The sequence below is a fragment of the Sardina pilchardus genome, chromosome 24, assembly GCF_963854185.1.
Source record: "Sardina pilchardus chromosome 24, fSarPil1.1, whole genome shotgun sequence".
In the NCBI taxonomy this organism is placed as follows: Eukaryota; Metazoa; Chordata; class Actinopteri; order Clupeiformes; family Clupeidae; genus Sardina; species Sardina pilchardus.
This window is the reverse complement of record NC_085017.1, coordinates 5536133-5555795: the sequence shown is the minus strand read 5'-3', so window position 1 is coordinate 5555795 and position 19663 is coordinate 5536133. Positions and strand designations below refer to the sequence as shown.

The following is a 19663-nucleotide window of genomic DNA, read 5'->3' as shown; positions in this document are numbered from 1 at the left end:
CCACCACCACCACCTTCCTTTTGGTGGATACAGTGCTTTTGGGGATTCTACCCCCCAACACTTTGTTCAGGTGATTTTCTCGTCTTTGTTGGTGTTTAACTCAGAAGATGGCGCTCCTCCTTCCTTTGTTGCCAGACGGTAGTTTGTGTGTCATGCTGTGCCCCCTGTGATTGGGAGAATGACACATTTCACAGCGCTGAAGAACGACTCCTCTGATTGGGAGAATGCTGAAGAACGACTCCTCTGATTGGGCCTAATTGCTGCATAACAAGTGATGGAGATGAGGGGAAATGTGGATGGAACAGCCCCCCTTTTTCTTGTTTTTTCCTTTCTTTCTTTCCTGTCATCTCCACTGTCTGTTTTTTCCCATTTTGTTTTCTCTCTTTTTTCCCTAAGACACACACACACACACACACACGCACACTGTGTTTAGTACTTGTAGCATGCTGATGGCTACACTTAGGGAGCACTCTCTTTTTGCTAAAGCTTCAGGGTGATGACGTGTGTGTGTGTGTGTGTGTGTGTGTGTGTGTGTGTGTGTGTGTGTGTGTGTGTGTGTGTGTGTGTCTCTGTGTGTGCTTACTATATGTGTCTTTGTGTTAATACAAACTGTGTGTGTCTCTAAGCATTCGTGTGTGGGTAATTTGTCTTTTGAAAGAAACAAAACTCTCTCTCTCTTTCTCTCCTTCTCTCTCTATCCCTCTCTCTCTCTCTCCCATGACCCAGTTGAAAGCAGGAGCGCTCTAAACATCAGTGTGTTAGCCCCCTTCAACTCCGTCAGAGGAAGGAAACAAAACACCTCCCTGTGTAGGCGCTGGAAGGAGTCACACACACACACACACACACACACAAGCACAAACACAGACACACGCACACACACACACCTCCCTGTTTGCGATCTGTAAGGAGTCAGTGCTGTCGAGCTGATGCCACTATGCCTGTGAGCCCTCACATACAGACAAGTGTTTTCTCTGCAGAAAGAGGAGTGTGTGTGTGTGTGTGTGTGTGTGTGTGTGTGTGAGAGAGAGAGGGGTAGGTTGCTCCACTGCCTCTCTAACTTAATTAAAACAATAAGAGCCACTTAATGAAGACAGTAGTTCCTTTTGATTTTCTACCCACCAACACCCACCCCCCATAGACACACACACATACAAACACATGCATAAAACAAAACTCTCTCTCCAACACACACACACACACACACACACACACACACACACACACACACACACATACATACACACATGAACACAGAGATACACATAAATACATAAACAGAGAGATACATATAAATACGCATAAATACACATCCTTCATGGATGTCTGTACACACTTTCTTATACAAACACATGCATAACGACTCTCTCTCTCTCTCTCTCTCTCTCTCACACACACACACACACACACACACACACACGGGGCGCAGATAGGAGCCATCATAATATGTTGAGCTGCGTCTATATCCGTGGTGGTGGTGTTGTGTGTGTGTGTGTGTGTGTGTGTGTGCTGCCTATATCCGTGGTGGTGGTGTTGTGTTGACGGTAATGGGTCTCTGAGCAGAGGAGATGCTCCAGTGAGCACGTCACGCTAAACAGACAACAAACAGGCCATTACTGGCTGTGCCTTATTCATGCTGCAGCACGTCCCGACTAACACACACACACACACACACACACACACACACACACACATCCTGAGGCTCCGTTCACACCCTCAGGGACAGAGGGACAGGGAGGAGAGGAGACTGCGGTCTCGCCGCTGGCGACATGAGTACGTACACACACACACACACACACACACACACACACACAGAGACACACACACACGCACACCTCCTTCTATCTCCTGCTATCTCACGGAGAAGGATGCAGACACACACTAGATGTGTGTTCTCTGTCTTTGCTGTGTTGTCGTCCTCTCTCACTCTGGCTGTCTCTGTCTCTCTTTCTTTCTGTCTCATTCTACTTCTCTCTCTCTCTCTCACTCTCTCTCTCTCCCACATTTCCACTCTTTCTTCTTTCTGTAGGTATTCTAAGCGTAGACACCCAAAGGGAAGAGGAGACCTAGTTGAATTAGATACTCTGTGCCGGGATGCATAAATTATGGATCCCGTTGTTTGAATTGCTGCTGATGTGATGTTTAGCAACTTAGTAGCCGCGCGTGTGCGCGTGTGTGTGTGTGTGTGTGTGTGTGTGTGTGTGTGTGTGTTTGCAGTAGATACAAGTAAAGACAGGTGTGAGACATCAACCAGTTCAACCAGGTGTGCAGTGTCGGTGCATAGGCTCTGTCAGACCTGTAGGGGGCGCAACACTTGTCTCTGAGGCGTTGCTCCTGCGTATTGAGCCTAGGGGTTGGGTCTTGTTTTGCCCATCCTGGCTTATTAGGGATCCCCACTAGGAAGCCGCATCCAATCTTCAGAGAGAGAGAGAGAGAGAGAGAGAGAGAGAGAGAGAGAGAGAGAGAGAGAGAGAGAGAGAGAGAGAGGAGCGAGAAGAGAGAGAAGAGTAGAGCGATGGTTTGTCCAATATGCACTTTACCGCTGAGCAGAGGGAGAGAGGGTGGGTGAGTGACTGAGCGAGTGGAGTGATGGTTTGTTTGGAAGGGATCAATCAGAGTGGAGTTTAAATGGCCAAATAACAGATGCCACTCCGCTCGGAATCCACACATGTCAGCGAAGGTCTCCGAACAGGTGCGTCTATCACAGACCCAATCTCCTGACAGAGTGAAAGAGAGCAAGGAGGAGTGTGTGTGTGAGTGTGGGGGGTGCTGGAGTATCAACTGGGGATATGATAATAGCATGTTTGAAAAATCACACACACACACACACACACACACACACACACACACACACACACACACACACACACACACACACACAAACAACTGTGCAGTGCGCCTAGTTGATTGTGATTTATTAGTCCAAACCGGCTCAGTGTAATTGATGTGTGTGTGTGTGTGTGTGTGTGTGTGTGTGTGTGTGTGTGTGTGTGTGTGTGTGTGTGTGTGTGTGTGTGTTGCCTTTCTTGTCATGTCACTGCTGTGGGTGGCAGTGGTGTCACGTCATCCAGCATTGTTGGAGGGGAAAGCTCGATGGTCCTGCAGTTAGCATGATCTGGAGGGCTAGCCAAATTTGTGCTTCTGACCAAACCTTTTAAAATCAAACCAATAAGGTGCCACAAAAGGGACACATATTGTCATCCATGTGTTTTGGCAGTGATGTAAAGTAACTCAGTAGAAACACTTCAGTGCAGTACCTATAGTTTTGGCAGTGATGTAAAGTAACTCAGTAGAAACACCTCAGTACAGTACTTAAACATAGGCAGTGTTTCCCACAGAATTGAATTCTATTTGTCTAGAATGCATTCTTTAACGTGCATGCATGTTTGTTGAGGAACAGAGAGGCTGCACAAAGGTGTGCATAGCTCTACAATGAAAGGAGTTCATCTAGTTTAAGTAGTACAACATAAAATCATTGTGTGGTGGTCAGTGTTGATATTGTGGTGGGCCGCCACAAATAAGTCAATATATGGGAAACACTGATAGGCCTACATGAGGAGTAATATGCACTTTACTTGAGTTATTATTTTTTCTTCCTACTTTTCCATTTACTTCAAAGTGTTTCTTAAACAGCCATAGTCTTACCTAATAATCAGGGGCATCGCTAGCAGTTGAAAACATTCGGGACTTAGCCTATGGAGTCTAAACGAGTCTCATAATTCCCATAGCCTACTGCCTGCCCTTGCTGATCACTTTTGATAAATCAATGCACCTACTCCAGCCTGTTAAGGGTAGATGTGGATGTGCGACTTGAGCAAGGTGGTTCACACTCAGAAGGAGACGAGTCCTAAGTGGTAAGATGGGATTGTATTGTCCTTTCCCAAATAAGGCCATATTGGCAATAGCCTAAATATAATGAAATTAAAGAAAAAGAAAATAAATACTTTCGATAAATGAAATAAAAATGTACATGATAGTCAAAAAGCATAATACTATACATGAAGCTGACAATAAAATTGACCTTAAGCAAGTCACTGAGAGCACATTGTAGGACCCATGTCCTGTCACTTGCTGCTCTCCCAAATGACTCTGACTGTGAGACACAGTATAAATAGGCCTAAGAAACACCACTCAATTTGGCACATACCAATAGGCTATAGAAAACAATGCAGGGGTGTTGTAAGGATGCGTGCCCGAGCGGGTGGATTGGTCAGAGCTGAATGATGGACAAATGCAGCAGTCTTTATCCACAAAGGAATTTTCTTTATTATAGGCCTACTGTAGGCTATGTAAGCTGCCGGCAGGTGATGCAAAAAGACAAACAAAACACTGATACACAAAGAAAAACAAAAACTGGGACAGTGCCCCCTAGTCTAACTCTAGCCTACCTCAGAGGTCTTTGTAGCAGGACCTCTCACACCTGAGGAGGAATCTTATCTCCTGTCTGGGCTATGCAGACACCATATAACCCAGGTAAAAAAAAAAACTATTGAAAATATACTTTTTCAGAGTGTAATAAGTACAGTGTGTACTTTTTTCGTCAAATCCAAGTATATTTAAGTATATTAAAGTATGTATTAAGTTCATCGTAATACAAACTTCACTATACTTCAAGTGTGTAGGGTATGCTAAATTGGAACAACTATTTACAAACTTCAAGTGCACTGAAGTACACTAATTAAAATGAGCAATTAAGCATACTTACAGTACAATTACATTGTATGACCATTCTAATAGAAATACACTTAAAAAATAATTGGAGCTCAACTTACAGTTGAGTTTAAGTACATTTTGTACATACTGTTATCATACTAATTATTACTATAAAGTATGTTAATTTAGTATGCCTCTTTAATATTTCAAGTGATCTACAAATGCACTTCCGTACTATATTTAGTGCATTTAAAGTGTCCCACTATGACAATGATAACATATTTCAAGTGAAGTTCAATTACAAGCTAAACATCATAGACACATACTTTCAGTGCAATATTATTATATTTTATTGTAGAAAAGAACTGTCTTTGAAGTATATTTGATCTGTACTTTAATTCCCATATTGTTATACTTTGGCATACATGTCGATATTACACTTTAAGTGTATTACATTACAATTAATTTCAAGTGCATTACAACAGATTACAAATCTCATTTCAGAAAGGGAACTTTATTACAATAAAATTACAAAAATACATAATTCAAGCAAAGGATATATAATGCTAATAACACAATAACAGGAACATAACTACACATCACCATTCACATTTATTGAATATTACAACACGCAACACACTTGAATTTCCCCTTGGGGATCAATAAAGTATCTATCTATCTATCTAAATGCAGCAAAGTCCCTGAATTTGCATGAATTGGTGAACGTGCAAGATCACAAAATCATGGAGGGCCTGCACAATGCTAATGAGGGATCGGTTCAAGGTCCTTCAGTCATAATACCATGTCCTCACTGCAAGTCTCACTGCTAGTGCGTGGTGAGTCGCTTTGGCTGGAGGAAATAGATGAATCTGCCATGTTGTTTATGACCGCTTTCAGTGATGACACCAGTCCTGGCAGCTCTAAAACAAGGATGCAATATAAAAAGGGTCAGTATCACATTATGATACAAAAAATAAGTATCACATTGTGTCAGAAAATAGAGCATATACAGCGAGGATAAGTATTTGAACCCATGCTAAAGTTGACTAAAAAAATTAGGAAATATCCAACCTTTAAGGACACCAATTGTCTTTGTGAATGAAATGTAAAGCAAATAAATAAATGTTCTTCCTTAAAATACAGGGGTCATAAGTATTTGCTCCCATATGTTAAATTCCCATAGAGGCAGGACGATTTCTATCTTTAAAAGCCACTTATTTCATGGATCCAGTATACTAGGCATCCTGATAAAGTATCCTCAGCCTTTGGAATTAAAATAGCCCCACATCACATACCCTTCACCATACCTAGAGACTGGTATGATGATTTCAGTTAGCCTATTAGCCGGGTTGGCATTGAGCCCAATGAGCATCAAACCAGCTAATAACTGAAAAAAAAAAAAAACACCATGCCAATCTCTAGGTATGGTGAAGGGTATGTGATGATGATGAGCTATTTTAATTTCGTACGTCATGGTTGAGGTCAGGACTGTGTGCAGGCCAGTCAAGTTCATACACACCAAACTATATCATTCACGTCTTTATGGACCTTGCTTTGCACACTGATGCACAGTCATGTTGGAACAGTAAGAGATTTTGGACAATTCCATGCTCCCAACTTGGTGGGAACAGTTTTGGGAATTGCCCCTTTCTGTTCCAACATGACTGTGCACCAGTGCACAACGCTAGGTCCGCATAGACATGGATGACAGAGTTTAGTGTTGACTGGCCTGCACAGTCTTGACCTCAACCCAATAGAACACATTGGGATGAATTATGGTTATGGTTATGGTTATTTAGCAGACGCCTTTGTCCAGCAGAGACTGAGAGCCTCCTTGTCCAACATCAATGTACAACCTCACAAATGCGCTTCTGGATGAATGGTCAAAAATGCTATAGCTGCAAAGGGTGGACCAACATCATATTAAACTCTACGAATTAAGAATGGGATGTGTATTGACATCACTATACTTTTGGCAATATAGTGTACGCCGATGCAAGCTCTGTAGTGCTTCATAAATGAAAAACACTGTCCGTCTCCACGACTTCTTTGATCCATTTTCACCGAAGTTACACTGTTTTTTGGGATATTTATTTACACTTACCAGGTATTCCTTTGAGTTTCTCATGGCTTTTAAGTACACAACAAGTGCTTGCAGGTGGCAAACTCTCAACGAGCCAATGATAGGATTCTGCAAAACAGGGAAATATAACAGAACACTACTTTACTTACACTTACAAATTAAGCAATTTAATGTTTACTATGCCTTTACCGTGCAATCCCCCAATGTTAACTTGGAGATTTGGGTATTGGGATGCAATGCCTGTTTACTGCTCCATGGATAGAGGAGTTTCAAAAGACTCTCAATACATTGGAAATGCATTATAAGATGTACAGTTAAGCCCAAAATTATTAGCCCCCCTTATGAATTCAGACATAATCCTTTGTTTATACATGAAAATGACCATTTCCAAAAATGTGCCTAGTTTATATGATTACAGAAGCGCAAAGACAGTATGCCCACAAAGTTTGATGATCATTGTTTACTCATGCTCTGATTTGTGACAAGAAAAGCAAAAATTGACATGTTCAAAATTATTAGCCCCCAGACCATTAATAGTCAATAGTGTAGCCTTTCTTTGCTTCAACTGACAACAACTTCTTTGAATAGTCTTTTACTAGGTTGGCACATATCTCTTAAGCACTCTTTAGCTCCAGCTCCTTCAAACTGCATGGTTTTCTTGTATGGACTCTTGCTTTAAGCACGTGCCACAGATTCTCAATGGGGTTGAGGTCTGGTCTCTGTGTAGGCTATTCCAGCACCTTGATTAGGGTATCCTTTAGGGCGTTTTAGACCACTCTTCACTATGCTTTGGGTTATTATCATGCTGAAGGACCTGGTGGTGACCTAAGCCTAGACTAAGAGCAGGCGTCTTGATGTTATCCCTCAAAAGGTCAACATAATCTTTCTTTTTCATGATCCCATGCACCCAAACAAGGCTCCCTGTGCCTGAGACAGCAAAACAGCCCCATTACATGATGCTCCTGCCACCATGCTTCACTGTGGGAACTGTATTTTTATGGTTGTAGGCCTTCCCTTTTTTTGCCAAACATAGGCAACATCCATGTGCCCAAACAGCTCCAGTTTAATGTCATCAGACCAAAGGACAGTTTTCCAAAACTCATTTTTAGCTTTTAAATGTGCATGGGCAAAGTTCAGTCTGACTTTGAAGCGCCCCTTTTGGAGTAAGGGTTTTTTCTCAGCCGATGACCTTGGAGGCCTCCACAATAAAAATCCCTCACTACTGTCTTCCTCAAGACTTTAACCCCAGAGGTCTCAAGGTCAGCAACTATCATTTTGGCGGATGTGCAGGGTTGCTTGCTAACATCCCTGATGATTTTTCTCTCTAGATTGAGATATTTAGCATTTTCATCCACACTTAGGTTTGTTATGCACAAACTTGGAATTCTTTGTACTTTGTAATGATGCCTTGCACAGCTGTTCTACAGACTGTGAAGCATCTAGAAATTACAGTATAGCCTTTCTCCATATTATAGGCCTCAATGATGTTCTTTCTGAGGTCCAGACAGATTTCCTTTATCTTCAGTATGCCTGTAAAGGCAGTCCCCTCTCAGACAGGTGTTCAAGTGCCTGTAGGCCTGTTCCTTGAAGTCTTTAGGGAAACAATCAATGCTGGTTGGGTGTTCAGGTGTTGTCTGGACATTAACTAACTGCAAAGGTGTGGCTTGAAAGGTGACAGGTTGGTCGTGTGCGTTTAAAAGCAAAAAAATCACATGGGGGCTATTAATTTTGAACACTCCACTTTTCACACAATTTGAGATTAAGCATTCCTAATAATATATCAACACTCCAAAATGCACCAGATTCTACATAATACCACTGGCGAATGTTTGATTTTTAAAATTTGATCAGGGATGAAAAATTTAGGGAGAATTTTAGAGTAATGTTCCAAAATTTCAGGGGGGCTAATAATTTTGGGCTTAACTGTATGTAATGCTCATGACTTAGAGAGAGGTGGGGCATGTGACAATGTATGTTTAATCACATGTAGAGGTTCATATAATGCATTTCCAATGTATTGAGAGATTTTTTGGAACACATTGATCTTCAATGCAAATCTATTCATGGGGTAGAAACAGGTAGTGCATCCCAAAAATGTAAATGTTAACATTCAAATTCGTCATGTCAGCATGGTCAAAAATGTTTCGTTGACAGGTGCATGTTACGGCCCTGTAGCTCATGGCCTAATATTGGTTTTCAAAGTGGGAGGCACAAAACAACTTCTCACTAACCTGATCAATGGCAGCCATGATCTCCTTAATCTTATGTCCTGTTTCTCCTCCCTTCCTATGGCACTCAGCAGACAGCCTGGAACTTGGACTTCAGTTGCACAATGCGTGTGAAATTCTGCACATCTTGAACCATACGAGGGTAGAGGAGACAGAAAGAATGTACAAAACAACTCAGCATTTGTAGAAAGAATTGCAATTAGCATACAGAAAACATTGATCTAAGTATGATATTTGCTTCAGTGACTATGAAGAGCACTCCATGCTTATAATAAACAGGGACAATGAGAATATGCACATAGGTATGGGTGTCTACCGCAAAAGTAACCATGAGCTAACCTGTAATGCTCCTGTAAGAGAGACCTCAATGACGCTGATGTCATGCACTCTGCACTGCCACGTCTGTGGAGAAAGTATATCAAACTCAACAAATTTACACCATGTAAAACTATAATAATATCAGATTACTGAAACCTTTTAGAATTTGAATTAAAAGTTGGGAAGAAAACATTTGATTACATTGAGGCTTGTTTGTGATTAACAAATCACTCAAACATTTAGAGTAGGCAGCCTCTACCATGATCATGAAAAACTTACTTGCTTTACTCGTTTAATATAGAAGTCGAATGAGAGCAAGTAGCCTACAATAATGCTGATCACATCATACAAAAATAATGACAAGTCTAACGTTTGTGTAACTTGTCCTTCAAAGATAGTCTGCACGTGATTAACGTTACAGAGAGACTAGGCAAGATGGTGTAGTTTGCTACACGGACATTCAAATAATTTTAAATGTTTGTGGACGAACTTTAGTGTCTGTAACAATGCAAATTGTTCATGACACATAAGGACAATTTGGTAACACAGACTGGCCTGCACCTACGTTTAAACATTAAACTTTTCAGATAATAATCTAACTATTAGTATTCTAAGCCTAACACATAAACATAGGCTGGGTTTGTGCGGGGCTAGCTAGCGGCTATCTTATGTTAGCCGTTAACTGCTAGCTGCATGAAACAGTAAACACATGAAGTCGTCCTGACCTGGTCACATCCATGAACATTCAATTGTGTTTTATGAAACAATCCCATCAAGGCATAACCACCCCTATTTTCGGCAGGGAGTAAAACTGACCTGGGAAACATGATACAATTCTAACGTTAGCCTGAGATGATTAGCTGTTAGCTACTTAGCCGCCCACATGAGATCTGCTGAACCTCATGTGGGCGGCTAAGTAGCTAGCAGCTAATCATCTCAGGCTAACGTTAGAATTGTATCATGTTTCCCAGGTTTGTTGTCATGCTAAACTCCCTAAAATTACACCGAACTCAAAATAAGAACACTGTGTGTATAGTAAATACATACCTTACAATCCACGAGTGAGGGAGAAGAGGCAGACCTGCGACAGCAAGAGATCCTCGTTTGTGCGTTTTGAAATAATGCTTCTACGGCGACCATAGAGTGACATATTTCCTCCAAACACGAATGCATTTCGCATAACTGACTCCTTTTCACCTAGAAACCTAATTTTATTGTGTAAATCCTACGAAAAAGGATTCATTAAGATGAGCAATAGTGAGATTTCATTTCTTTGAGAGTGAGTACTGCCAAGTACTGAGATTCTGATACTGAATTGACATGTAAATACAATATCTGTAAAAATAATTAGGCTACTGTTCTTAAAGTGACTTTTCTGTCAATCAAGTGTTAATTAATACATGGTGGTGATAGTGTAGACGTATGTATTACCTCACCAAGATGTGGAGCCAAATGAAAAAAATATTATTTGTACAAAATAAACTTACTTCGTCCACACTGCAACATTTAATCACATTACTCTTTCAGAAATCAGCCTAACAATGTAAAAACACTTTCCATTAGTAGACTACAGTAAATTGATACATTACCACCAAGTAGTTGAAATCAAATGTACACTTTCAAAAAATATACTAACTCTGTATTACAAATAAGTGCATTAAATTATCACTATATTTTGTTATAATTTAACATATTTTGTGAAAGTATTCCGATATACCACTAAAAATGCAGTTATTTTAGAGTGTACTATGCAAAGTGTACAGAAGTAACACTGCTAATAAAGTGAGATGATAGTACACTTTAAAAAAGTATGCTAACAGTTTATTTGCAGAAATGATACTTTCCATAAGTACACTAAATTGCCACTCAAAGTATGTCAAATTTAATACACTTAAAACAATGGTACTTCTATCAAATTTAAAATACACTAACAACAAAGTACACTTTCACAAAGTGCAATCAAAAGAGAATTTGATTACTGTGAAATTAGTATACTTTCTTTTTGGACTCAGAAGTTTAACTTAATTACACATATTTCTAAGTATACTTTATAAAGTATACATTAAATAAACTTCGAATAAAGCACAAAAACTAAGAAGCATACTTGTTTTCTACTTCATGAACTTTAACCATATTACTAATACACTTAAGTACACTACTTTTTTACCTGGGAAAACACTGGCCTGAACCACATAACATAAATCCATTCATTGAGAACCACAGCATTTCAGTTTACACATGACAATACACATTAGGCCTACTAATAAACGTTCATGTTATTTATCTACAATGCCATAAGAAACCTTACTAAGCACGAATTATAACTAGGCTAGCCTACCTCTCTGAACACCCCTGCCCACATACGCGCTCCCAAAACCGAGCGCGAAATATGCACACAAAAGGTTCCCTTGCCCAGCACCCCAGTTTGTTCCCTGCCACAAGGAAAGTAGGCTAACTGAAGCACCGAGAACAGGCAAGCACATTCACACCCAAGCATACCTACAGATCAAGCATCTATTTTCCCCAACTAGGAAGCATTGCTGTTAACATGCGCATTTAAAGAACGCTTACCTTGCCGGTAAATAGCCTAGGCTATAGATTAGGCTACGCTTTAAACCCGGTGCATTACACGGCATAGGCCTAGTGTATGAATCAATCAACTCGTTTAACAATATTTCTATAACTAACTTAACCACAGTCTTAACATGCATCAGGTCTGCAACCACAACAGTAGGCCTACACAAGCAAACATTCACATTCATATGATTTAATAGCGCAGTCTTTGTTCGCACCGAAGTTTAGAAAAGTCATTGTTCACGTTGCGGCGGGAAAGCACAGGTGTTCTAGGTAGCCTAAATACAGTAGAAAAGCTAATACAGCCATAGGCCTAATACACTCTCCTAATAAGCTAGGAATTTCCAGTATGAATATAACTCGCCATCGCTCACTAACCAAAATATAAAAAACAGCGAAAATAATAAATATCTAAACTTGGGGTAACTTCCTGTCGACACGGAAGTTTAGACGTCAAGCTACACAAACGCGGCAAGACGAGACACCGGTGAGACAAACATAAACGCTATGATAATTGTTACCAATGTTAACCTAAATAAACGTACAGATAAAGACATGTGTTGTGTGATTATTTCAACGGAATATGTGAAGTGGATAGTAAATGGGTGTAAACGGTAGCCCTAAACGATGAAAGTGGTTGCTAGCATGTAGGCTAATAAATCACCGTAGTGTTAGATGGTTATGTCGACTAATTAAAACAACTACGGGATTACGGCAGAGGTGTATGATGAATGACTATGTTAACAAATGATTTTTAGAACAATATGGAGGTCAACTGAAAACATATAGACAAACACAGCTAACAAGTAGGCTAGCCTACACAGACTGTTTTATCAAGGTAGCGCATCGCTACCGTGAAGGTAGGTATGTGACCTGTCACACAGACTCATTCGCGCCTCATTAATTGAATATTGTAGACAATCATATTTTGAAAAGTAAAAGATGTAATGACCTGTTGCCATCTTGACATTTCTGTTTGCTATCAAAAACAAACTACTGTGTTTATAGTCTATCCTCTAAGACTCACTAATTTGATTCTGCAAAGGCAATGTAAGTCTAGGCCAGCACTGTTTGGCCAGCTCCGAACTGTAGGCCTACTGTATGCTAGTGAGGGCAGAGCAGGCTGATAGTAAACAAAGCTAAACTTGTAGGCTAGTCCAAATGACAAGAGCAGCATACAACTTTCTTATGCCAAATAGAAAATGCAAACAATGACATGCCCAACGCTGGAACTGGCTGAAAAAGACTAAGGCGCCGTCTTGACGTGATTTATATTTTCTTTCTTTCTTTTCCCCTTTTTTCTCTCTCTCTCACTGTCTCTCTACCTCTCTCTTTCTACAGTAAGTAGCTATTCCAAATGATGTTATATGGTATAGTAACATTCAGGCTAGGTCTGCTGTATGAAGGAGAGGGAGGACAGCCCTGTCCTGTCCTGCTTGTATGTTTGATAAATGCTGTAGGTCCATCTTATCTCAAAGTTTCTATGCACAATCGGAATAATGCTTTCATATATGTTAGTCAACTTTACAAAGTACATTCAAGGCTACCCTCAAAACATTCGGGGCTGAAGCCCTGGCAGAACCCTCCTGCCATTAATCACGTAGTAGTTCATAAATGGACTGAATTAGTCTCTCATTGAATTTTGCATCTAAGGACTGATAATGTACAGTGGGACCAAAGCCAACGCTTCAGCTTTGCCTTGCTCATATACCATAATGATAGAAGCGTGAAAAATGTGTTGATGTGCCAAAAAGCTCATTGGAAATAGAGTGTACAAATACAGCAAGTTCCACAGATGGCCAAATTCCCAGACACATCATGTCATATGTCAAGAGCCACATGGTCGTGCATGCCCTTTGTCACACACACACACACACACACATACACACACATACACACACCTCCACACACCTCCTTCTATGTAAGTAGAAGTAGTAGGTGCACTTCGAGCTTAACTGTTAAGTGTGTGATGAGACCAGACCTTCAGACGCACACACACACACACACACACACACACACACACACACAGACACACTAATTTGAGATTTTCAGTTGCAGATGAGCACATATCGGGGAGAAGTAACCTACTGGAGTGAAAATGAGTGCCTTTGTCAGGGGCAATTTTGTCTACCGCATGCTTGTCTTAGTTTGTCTGTAAAAGGATCCCACTGGGGCCTATATCTTACCCAAGGCTGTGTCCTCAAGCGCTGCCATGGCAAAGTTTCCAACCCTGATATTTTTGGAGCTTTCTGTTGTTTTTTGGGGGCGTAGAGCTTTCCATAAAAGGGAGATGACTAAGACAGGGGAAATGGAATAAGACGATAACAACAGACTTTGACTCATATGTTTGGGGAGCACACCAGACTTTTAACGAGTCTTGTCTTATATCACAGACAGTTTTAGACACACACACACACACACACACACACACACACACACCGTCTCTCCCCCTGTCCCCACTGGCTCTGAAGTAGCTGTGTAAAGTGTGTGTTTGCAGAGATGTTTCATTCTAACCAGGTCACTAAAAGCAAGATGTCTGAATGTTCACCTGCCTTACAGGAAGCTCTCCCTCCCATGTTGAATCATACATTAAAACAACAAATGCCTTTTGTGTTTTGCACAGATATCTGTCTCAAGGATGTGATGCATGTATACTGGCTGTGTGTGTGTGTGTGTGTGTGTGTGTGTGTGTGTGTGTGTGTGTGTGTGTGTGTGTGTGTGTGTGTGTGTGTGTGTGTGTGTGTGTGTGTGTGTGTGTGTGAGTGTGTGTGTGTGTGCGTGTGTGCGTGTGTGCGTGTGTGCTCTCTCCCTGGAAAGGTCCTTCTTCTCTCTGCACAGTAACTCTAGACCAGCTATTGTGTCTGTCCATCTTAATCCATCTGCTGTCCATCAGCTGTCATTCATGACAGATCTCCTCATTGAATGCAGCTCCATTCTCTCTTCATCCTCTCTCTCTCTCTCTCTCTCTCTCTCTCTCTCTCTCTCTCTCTTCTCTCTATCTCTTTCTTCTCCCCTGAGGTGATGAGAGACAGACTCAGGAGTGTCTGGATGTGCTCAGGACGATCTGACGTCCGTCACAACTCGGCCGTCGTGTCTGGACTCTCCTCAACACTTAGATTAATCTCCTCAGTCTCTTTCTCTCGCTCTCATCTGAGGGGATCTAATATCTCCTCGAGTGGGAAATGGACTTGCGTTGAACACTGTTTTTAGCCTCGAAAAACCTCCAACCGGCCTTCTGTTACTCCTTGAAGTTGTAACTCTTTTTAGACATGTATTGATTTCTCTTTCTCTCTCTCTCTCTCTCGCTCTCTCTCTCTCTCTGTTTACTTTTCTTTTAGAAATTGAACAAGGAAGCTGTGGAGACCCCGGAATCCCAGCCTACGGCAAGCGTGAAGGGACAGGATTCAGGCATGGCGACCGGCTGTACTTCGAGTGCCTGCCTGCCTTCGACTTGGTGGGAAAGAAGAACATCACCTGTCAGAAGAACAACCAGTGGTCCGCCAAGAAGCCCAGCTGCGTGTGTGAGTGTCGTGTCTCACCGCTAACCGCTCACACACAACACATGTTTATAGTTCTCATTCCGAGATTGCTAGTGGAGTAACGTCGATGCTGCAACTTAGCTGCTGCAGGTAGACTGTCTGCAAATAAGTAACCTGACTGATTGAAGAAAGAGGCGTAGCAAATTCTGTCACACTCCTCCCAAACTTACGTTTGTAAACAGCATTTCTCAGCATCAAAAATGAGATCACATGAGGAAGATTGCGGCGTTATGGAGTGCCGGTCCCTGTCCACAGGTGTATACAATCAGCAGATTATGAATGCAGACTGCATCATGGAGCCTGATTGATACACCTGTGGAAGGGGAGGGGGTGGGAGGTCGCTGTGGCACAACAGATTACAGCACTCATCCCACGTACGAGTCCGAGTGCCCACAGGGAACCCAGGTTCGACTCCCACCTGCGCTCATATCCCGATCCCACCCCATCTCTCTCTCTCTCCCACTTGCTTCCTGTCTCCCTCTTCACTGTCCTATGCAAATCAAGGAAAACAACCCCAAAAATATACAAAAAAAAATAAAGAATACACCTGTGGAAAGGGACCTGATGAAACCCCATGAAAAGCTGTCATTTCATGCCGGCCATAGGCGGGCATAATGCCGTTGCCCCTTGCGCAAATCTCTGTATTTTTCCAGAAGTGGGAGGGGTAACTCGATATATGTACTGCCGTCACTTATGCTGCTTCCTGTTATCCCACCTAGATAGATAGATTACTTTATTGATGCCCGTAAGGGAAATTATGGTGTTACAGTGGCAATTTATATTGTTAACTTATATCCTACACATAGGCACGTCAAATATACATACATTTAGGATCATTACATTTAGGATTGAATGAAGATCAACTGATTTTATTCTGAGAGACAATTTGTTCATTGTCTCTCAGAATATAGTTCTCCCATGGAGTATGTTTTCTGAGGATGATTGTGTTCTCTCTCTCTCTCTCTCTCTCTCTCTCTCTCTCTCTCTCTCTCTCTCTCTCTGTCCCCCGCTGCAGTCTCCTGCTTCTTCAACTTCACGAGTCCGTCCGGCGTGCTGCTGTCTCCTCACTATCCTCAGGAGTACGGCAACAACATGCACTGCGTCTGGCTCATCATCGCCAAGCCCGAGAGCCGCATCAACTTGGCCTTCAACGACCTCAGCATGGAGAAGCAGTTCGACTTCCTGTCCATCAAGGACGGCGGCAAGGCTGAGTCGCCCATCCTGGGAACGTTCTCGGGCGACGGCCTGCCGCCTCCCATCACCACCAGCGGCCACGTGGCGCGCCTCGAGTTCCTCACTGACCACACCTACACTGACCGCGGCTTCAACATCACCTTCACCAGTGAGTGTGTTAGCACATGATTACTTAGCCCAGCTCACTCAACATCTCCTTCTCATTGAGTGTTTTAGCGCATGATTACTTAGCCTAGCTTACTCACCTAGCCTACTCAACATCACCTTCACCAGTGAGTGTGTTAGCACGTGATTACTTAGCCTAGCTTACTCAACATCACCTTCACTAGTGAGTGTGTTGGCGCATGATCACTTGGCCTAGCTTACTCAACATCACCTTCACCAGTGAGTGTGTTAGCGCAGGATTACTTAGCCTAGCTTACTCAACATCACCTTCACCAGTGAGTGTGTTAGCGCATGATCACTTGGCCTAGCTTACTCAACATCACCTTCACCAGTGAGTGTGTTAGCGCATGATCACTTGGCCTAGCTTACTCAACATCACCTTCACCAGTGAGTGTGTTAGCGCATGATCACTTAGCCTAGCTTACTCAACATCACCTTCACCAGTGAGTGTGTTAGCGCATGATCACTTAGCCTAGCTTACTCAACATCACCTTCACCAGTGAGTGTGTTAGCGCATGATCACTTAGCCTAGCTTACTCAACATCACCATCACCAGTGAGTGTGTTAGCGCATGATTACTTAGCCTAGCTTACTCAACATCACCTTCACCAGTGAGTGTTTACACACGCCATTACTTATAGCTTACCATTACTAACTTACTCTACTTACACTTCACCAGTGAGTGTGTTCGCACACCATTACTTATAGCCCAACTTACTGAACTTACACTTCACCAGTGAGTATTTGTACTATTGAATTGATTCGCTCTTTCACCAGTGAGTGCTTGTGAGCCGTTGCGTTCAACTTAAATCACACCTTCACTATAGTGAGCGCCTGCACGCTGTTACTCTCAACCTAAATCTCTCAACTTCACCTTCATTAGTGGGGGTTGAGAATAGCTTGAATTGTAATTATTAATAATCATTGTATTTGGCCACTATGCTATACATCACTGGTTTAGAGATAGCTATGATATCTTGTCTTATGTTATCTACTGATGTAGTCCTGTTACTGACCCTTCTGTTTGATGGCTGTAATATCAGTATCAAAGCAGGAATTGTACTCAGAGTCCAGAACGTTGTTGCCTGATGGATGCAGAAGAATCTTCAATAATCCAAGACATGCTTTGATTTGTCCAATGTGTTCATGTTTGAGTTGATAACCTTGCCTGCAAAGCAAAGCTGTCGTATCTGCCGCCTGTCTCTCCTTACTTGAAGTCTTAAATTGAAATCCTTTTTTTCCTATTGTGCAAGCCGGAGATAGAGTGTAAATCTCTGTGTGCCGTGTCACCATAAAGGGGAAAAAAGGAAGAACGTCAGACGCTATCAAACACTCGTCATTCCTATCTGCAAGCAATTACACCCTCGTCCGCACATCCTCTTTTAAATGTTACAGTACGAGGCTTATTTGCAGAGATGGTTTTGAAGTTGGACATTATCAAAGCTCTCTTTATGTAAGTAACAGCCCTGAAGGCCAGATCTAGGGAAGCGCATCCTGATTTGGCTAGATTGAGCTCTTTGTTGAGGGTGTAGAGAAAGAGCGAGAGAGAGAGAATGAAAGAAAGATAGAGAGAGAGAAAGAGAGAGGGAAAGCGATAAAAGAGAGAGGGAGATAAAGACAGAGAGAGAGAGAGAAAGAGAGAGAAAGATAGAGAGAGAGCTAGAATGCACCATTCACTGCATTAACGCACAGTGGATCAGGACAGTTCAGGTGTAAAATAGCACAGGTGCGTGCAAGACAAAGGAACTGCCGACAAGTCAGCTGGAATGTGTTTAAGCGTTCATGGTGAAGGAGTATCGGGTACAGGTGGGACAGGTAAACCAGAAAGCAAGTTGTCTGCACAGCTCATTTGCTTATCCCTAATTGACCAAGAGGAATGCGTGCACTTTGTCAAGCACAGTTCCAGGTGAAAGGAAAGCTCTGCTGTGAAGCATTATGGGCAGGTGGCCCAGGACTCGGCAGGTCTGACTGGTCACAAAGCTCACCATCTGCTTCGGACCCATACCCAAAATGCAGCTGGCTAAGGGTTTGACCTTTGAACCTGCAGGCGTTGGGCAGGCATATGGGACCAGCCCAGCCTGTTTAGGAATAAAAATAAGCACCAAAAAAGTCTTCAAATGCCCACAAATAGCCTGAAAACCTCCCAGAGACTGAATGTGAGAGCGAATCTAGGTAAAATGAGCACTTTAATTGAATCCTCATGTGTCAGAAGCGGTTAATTCCAAACAGTTGTCGCGCACCGCTCAAGCATGTTTTCAGAGCCTCTTTTTAATTTTGTATTCTTTTTTCCCCCCATTCTCCAGATGGGCAGCCTGAGCACATCATTCATGATAATTAAGAACAGGGCAAACTCTCCAACTCCATTGAGTAGATTTGTGTCCGCTTAATAAAGAGGTTGATGCTGATGGATTAGGCACACAAACTGGGTTTAGGAAAGGATTCATCACATGACTGAACGGATGACGGAGATGGAGGCATAGACCGAGCGAGAGGAAGCAGGACAGGGAGATATATAATGTTCAGTGTGTTGATGAAGTGGAAGAATGTTTGTAATGTTTGCAAATGTTTATTTTTTTTATTATTATTATCATTACTCATATGAAGGCTTTGGCACTGCAGCAAATGATGTGTCGTGTCAATAAAGCATATTTGAATCGAAAGAGAGGGCGAGAAAGAGAGAGAGTTAAAGAGAGAGATAAAGAGAGAGAATGAGAGATAGATTTGATGAGTATAGTTGTGTTTGGTTAATTTTGGTGCCCCAGCGCATAGTTCATGTGGGATTTGAGGCATGAATCAATGGTATGTGGAGGCAGGCAGGCAGGCAGGCTGGATAGATAGATATATAGATAGATAGATAGATAGATGTGAACATGTGGAGGCTCAGTGTCTGTGCTCTGCGGTTGTTTGTGTGT

At 42.1% G+C, this 19663-nt stretch overlaps 1 protein-coding gene across 1 annotated transcript in view; it reads left to right on the top strand.

The window, feature by feature from the left end:
• Window positions 1-19663, top strand: part of csmd2 (CUB and Sushi multiple domains 2) — a 398565-nt gene that overhangs the window by 219070 nt on the left and 159832 nt on the right. Inside the window, 2 exon segments of the mRNA XM_062529179.1 lie at window positions 15192-15374; window positions 16408-16734. Coding sequence (XP_062385163.1) covers window positions 15192-15374; window positions 16408-16734 — 510 coding nt within the window.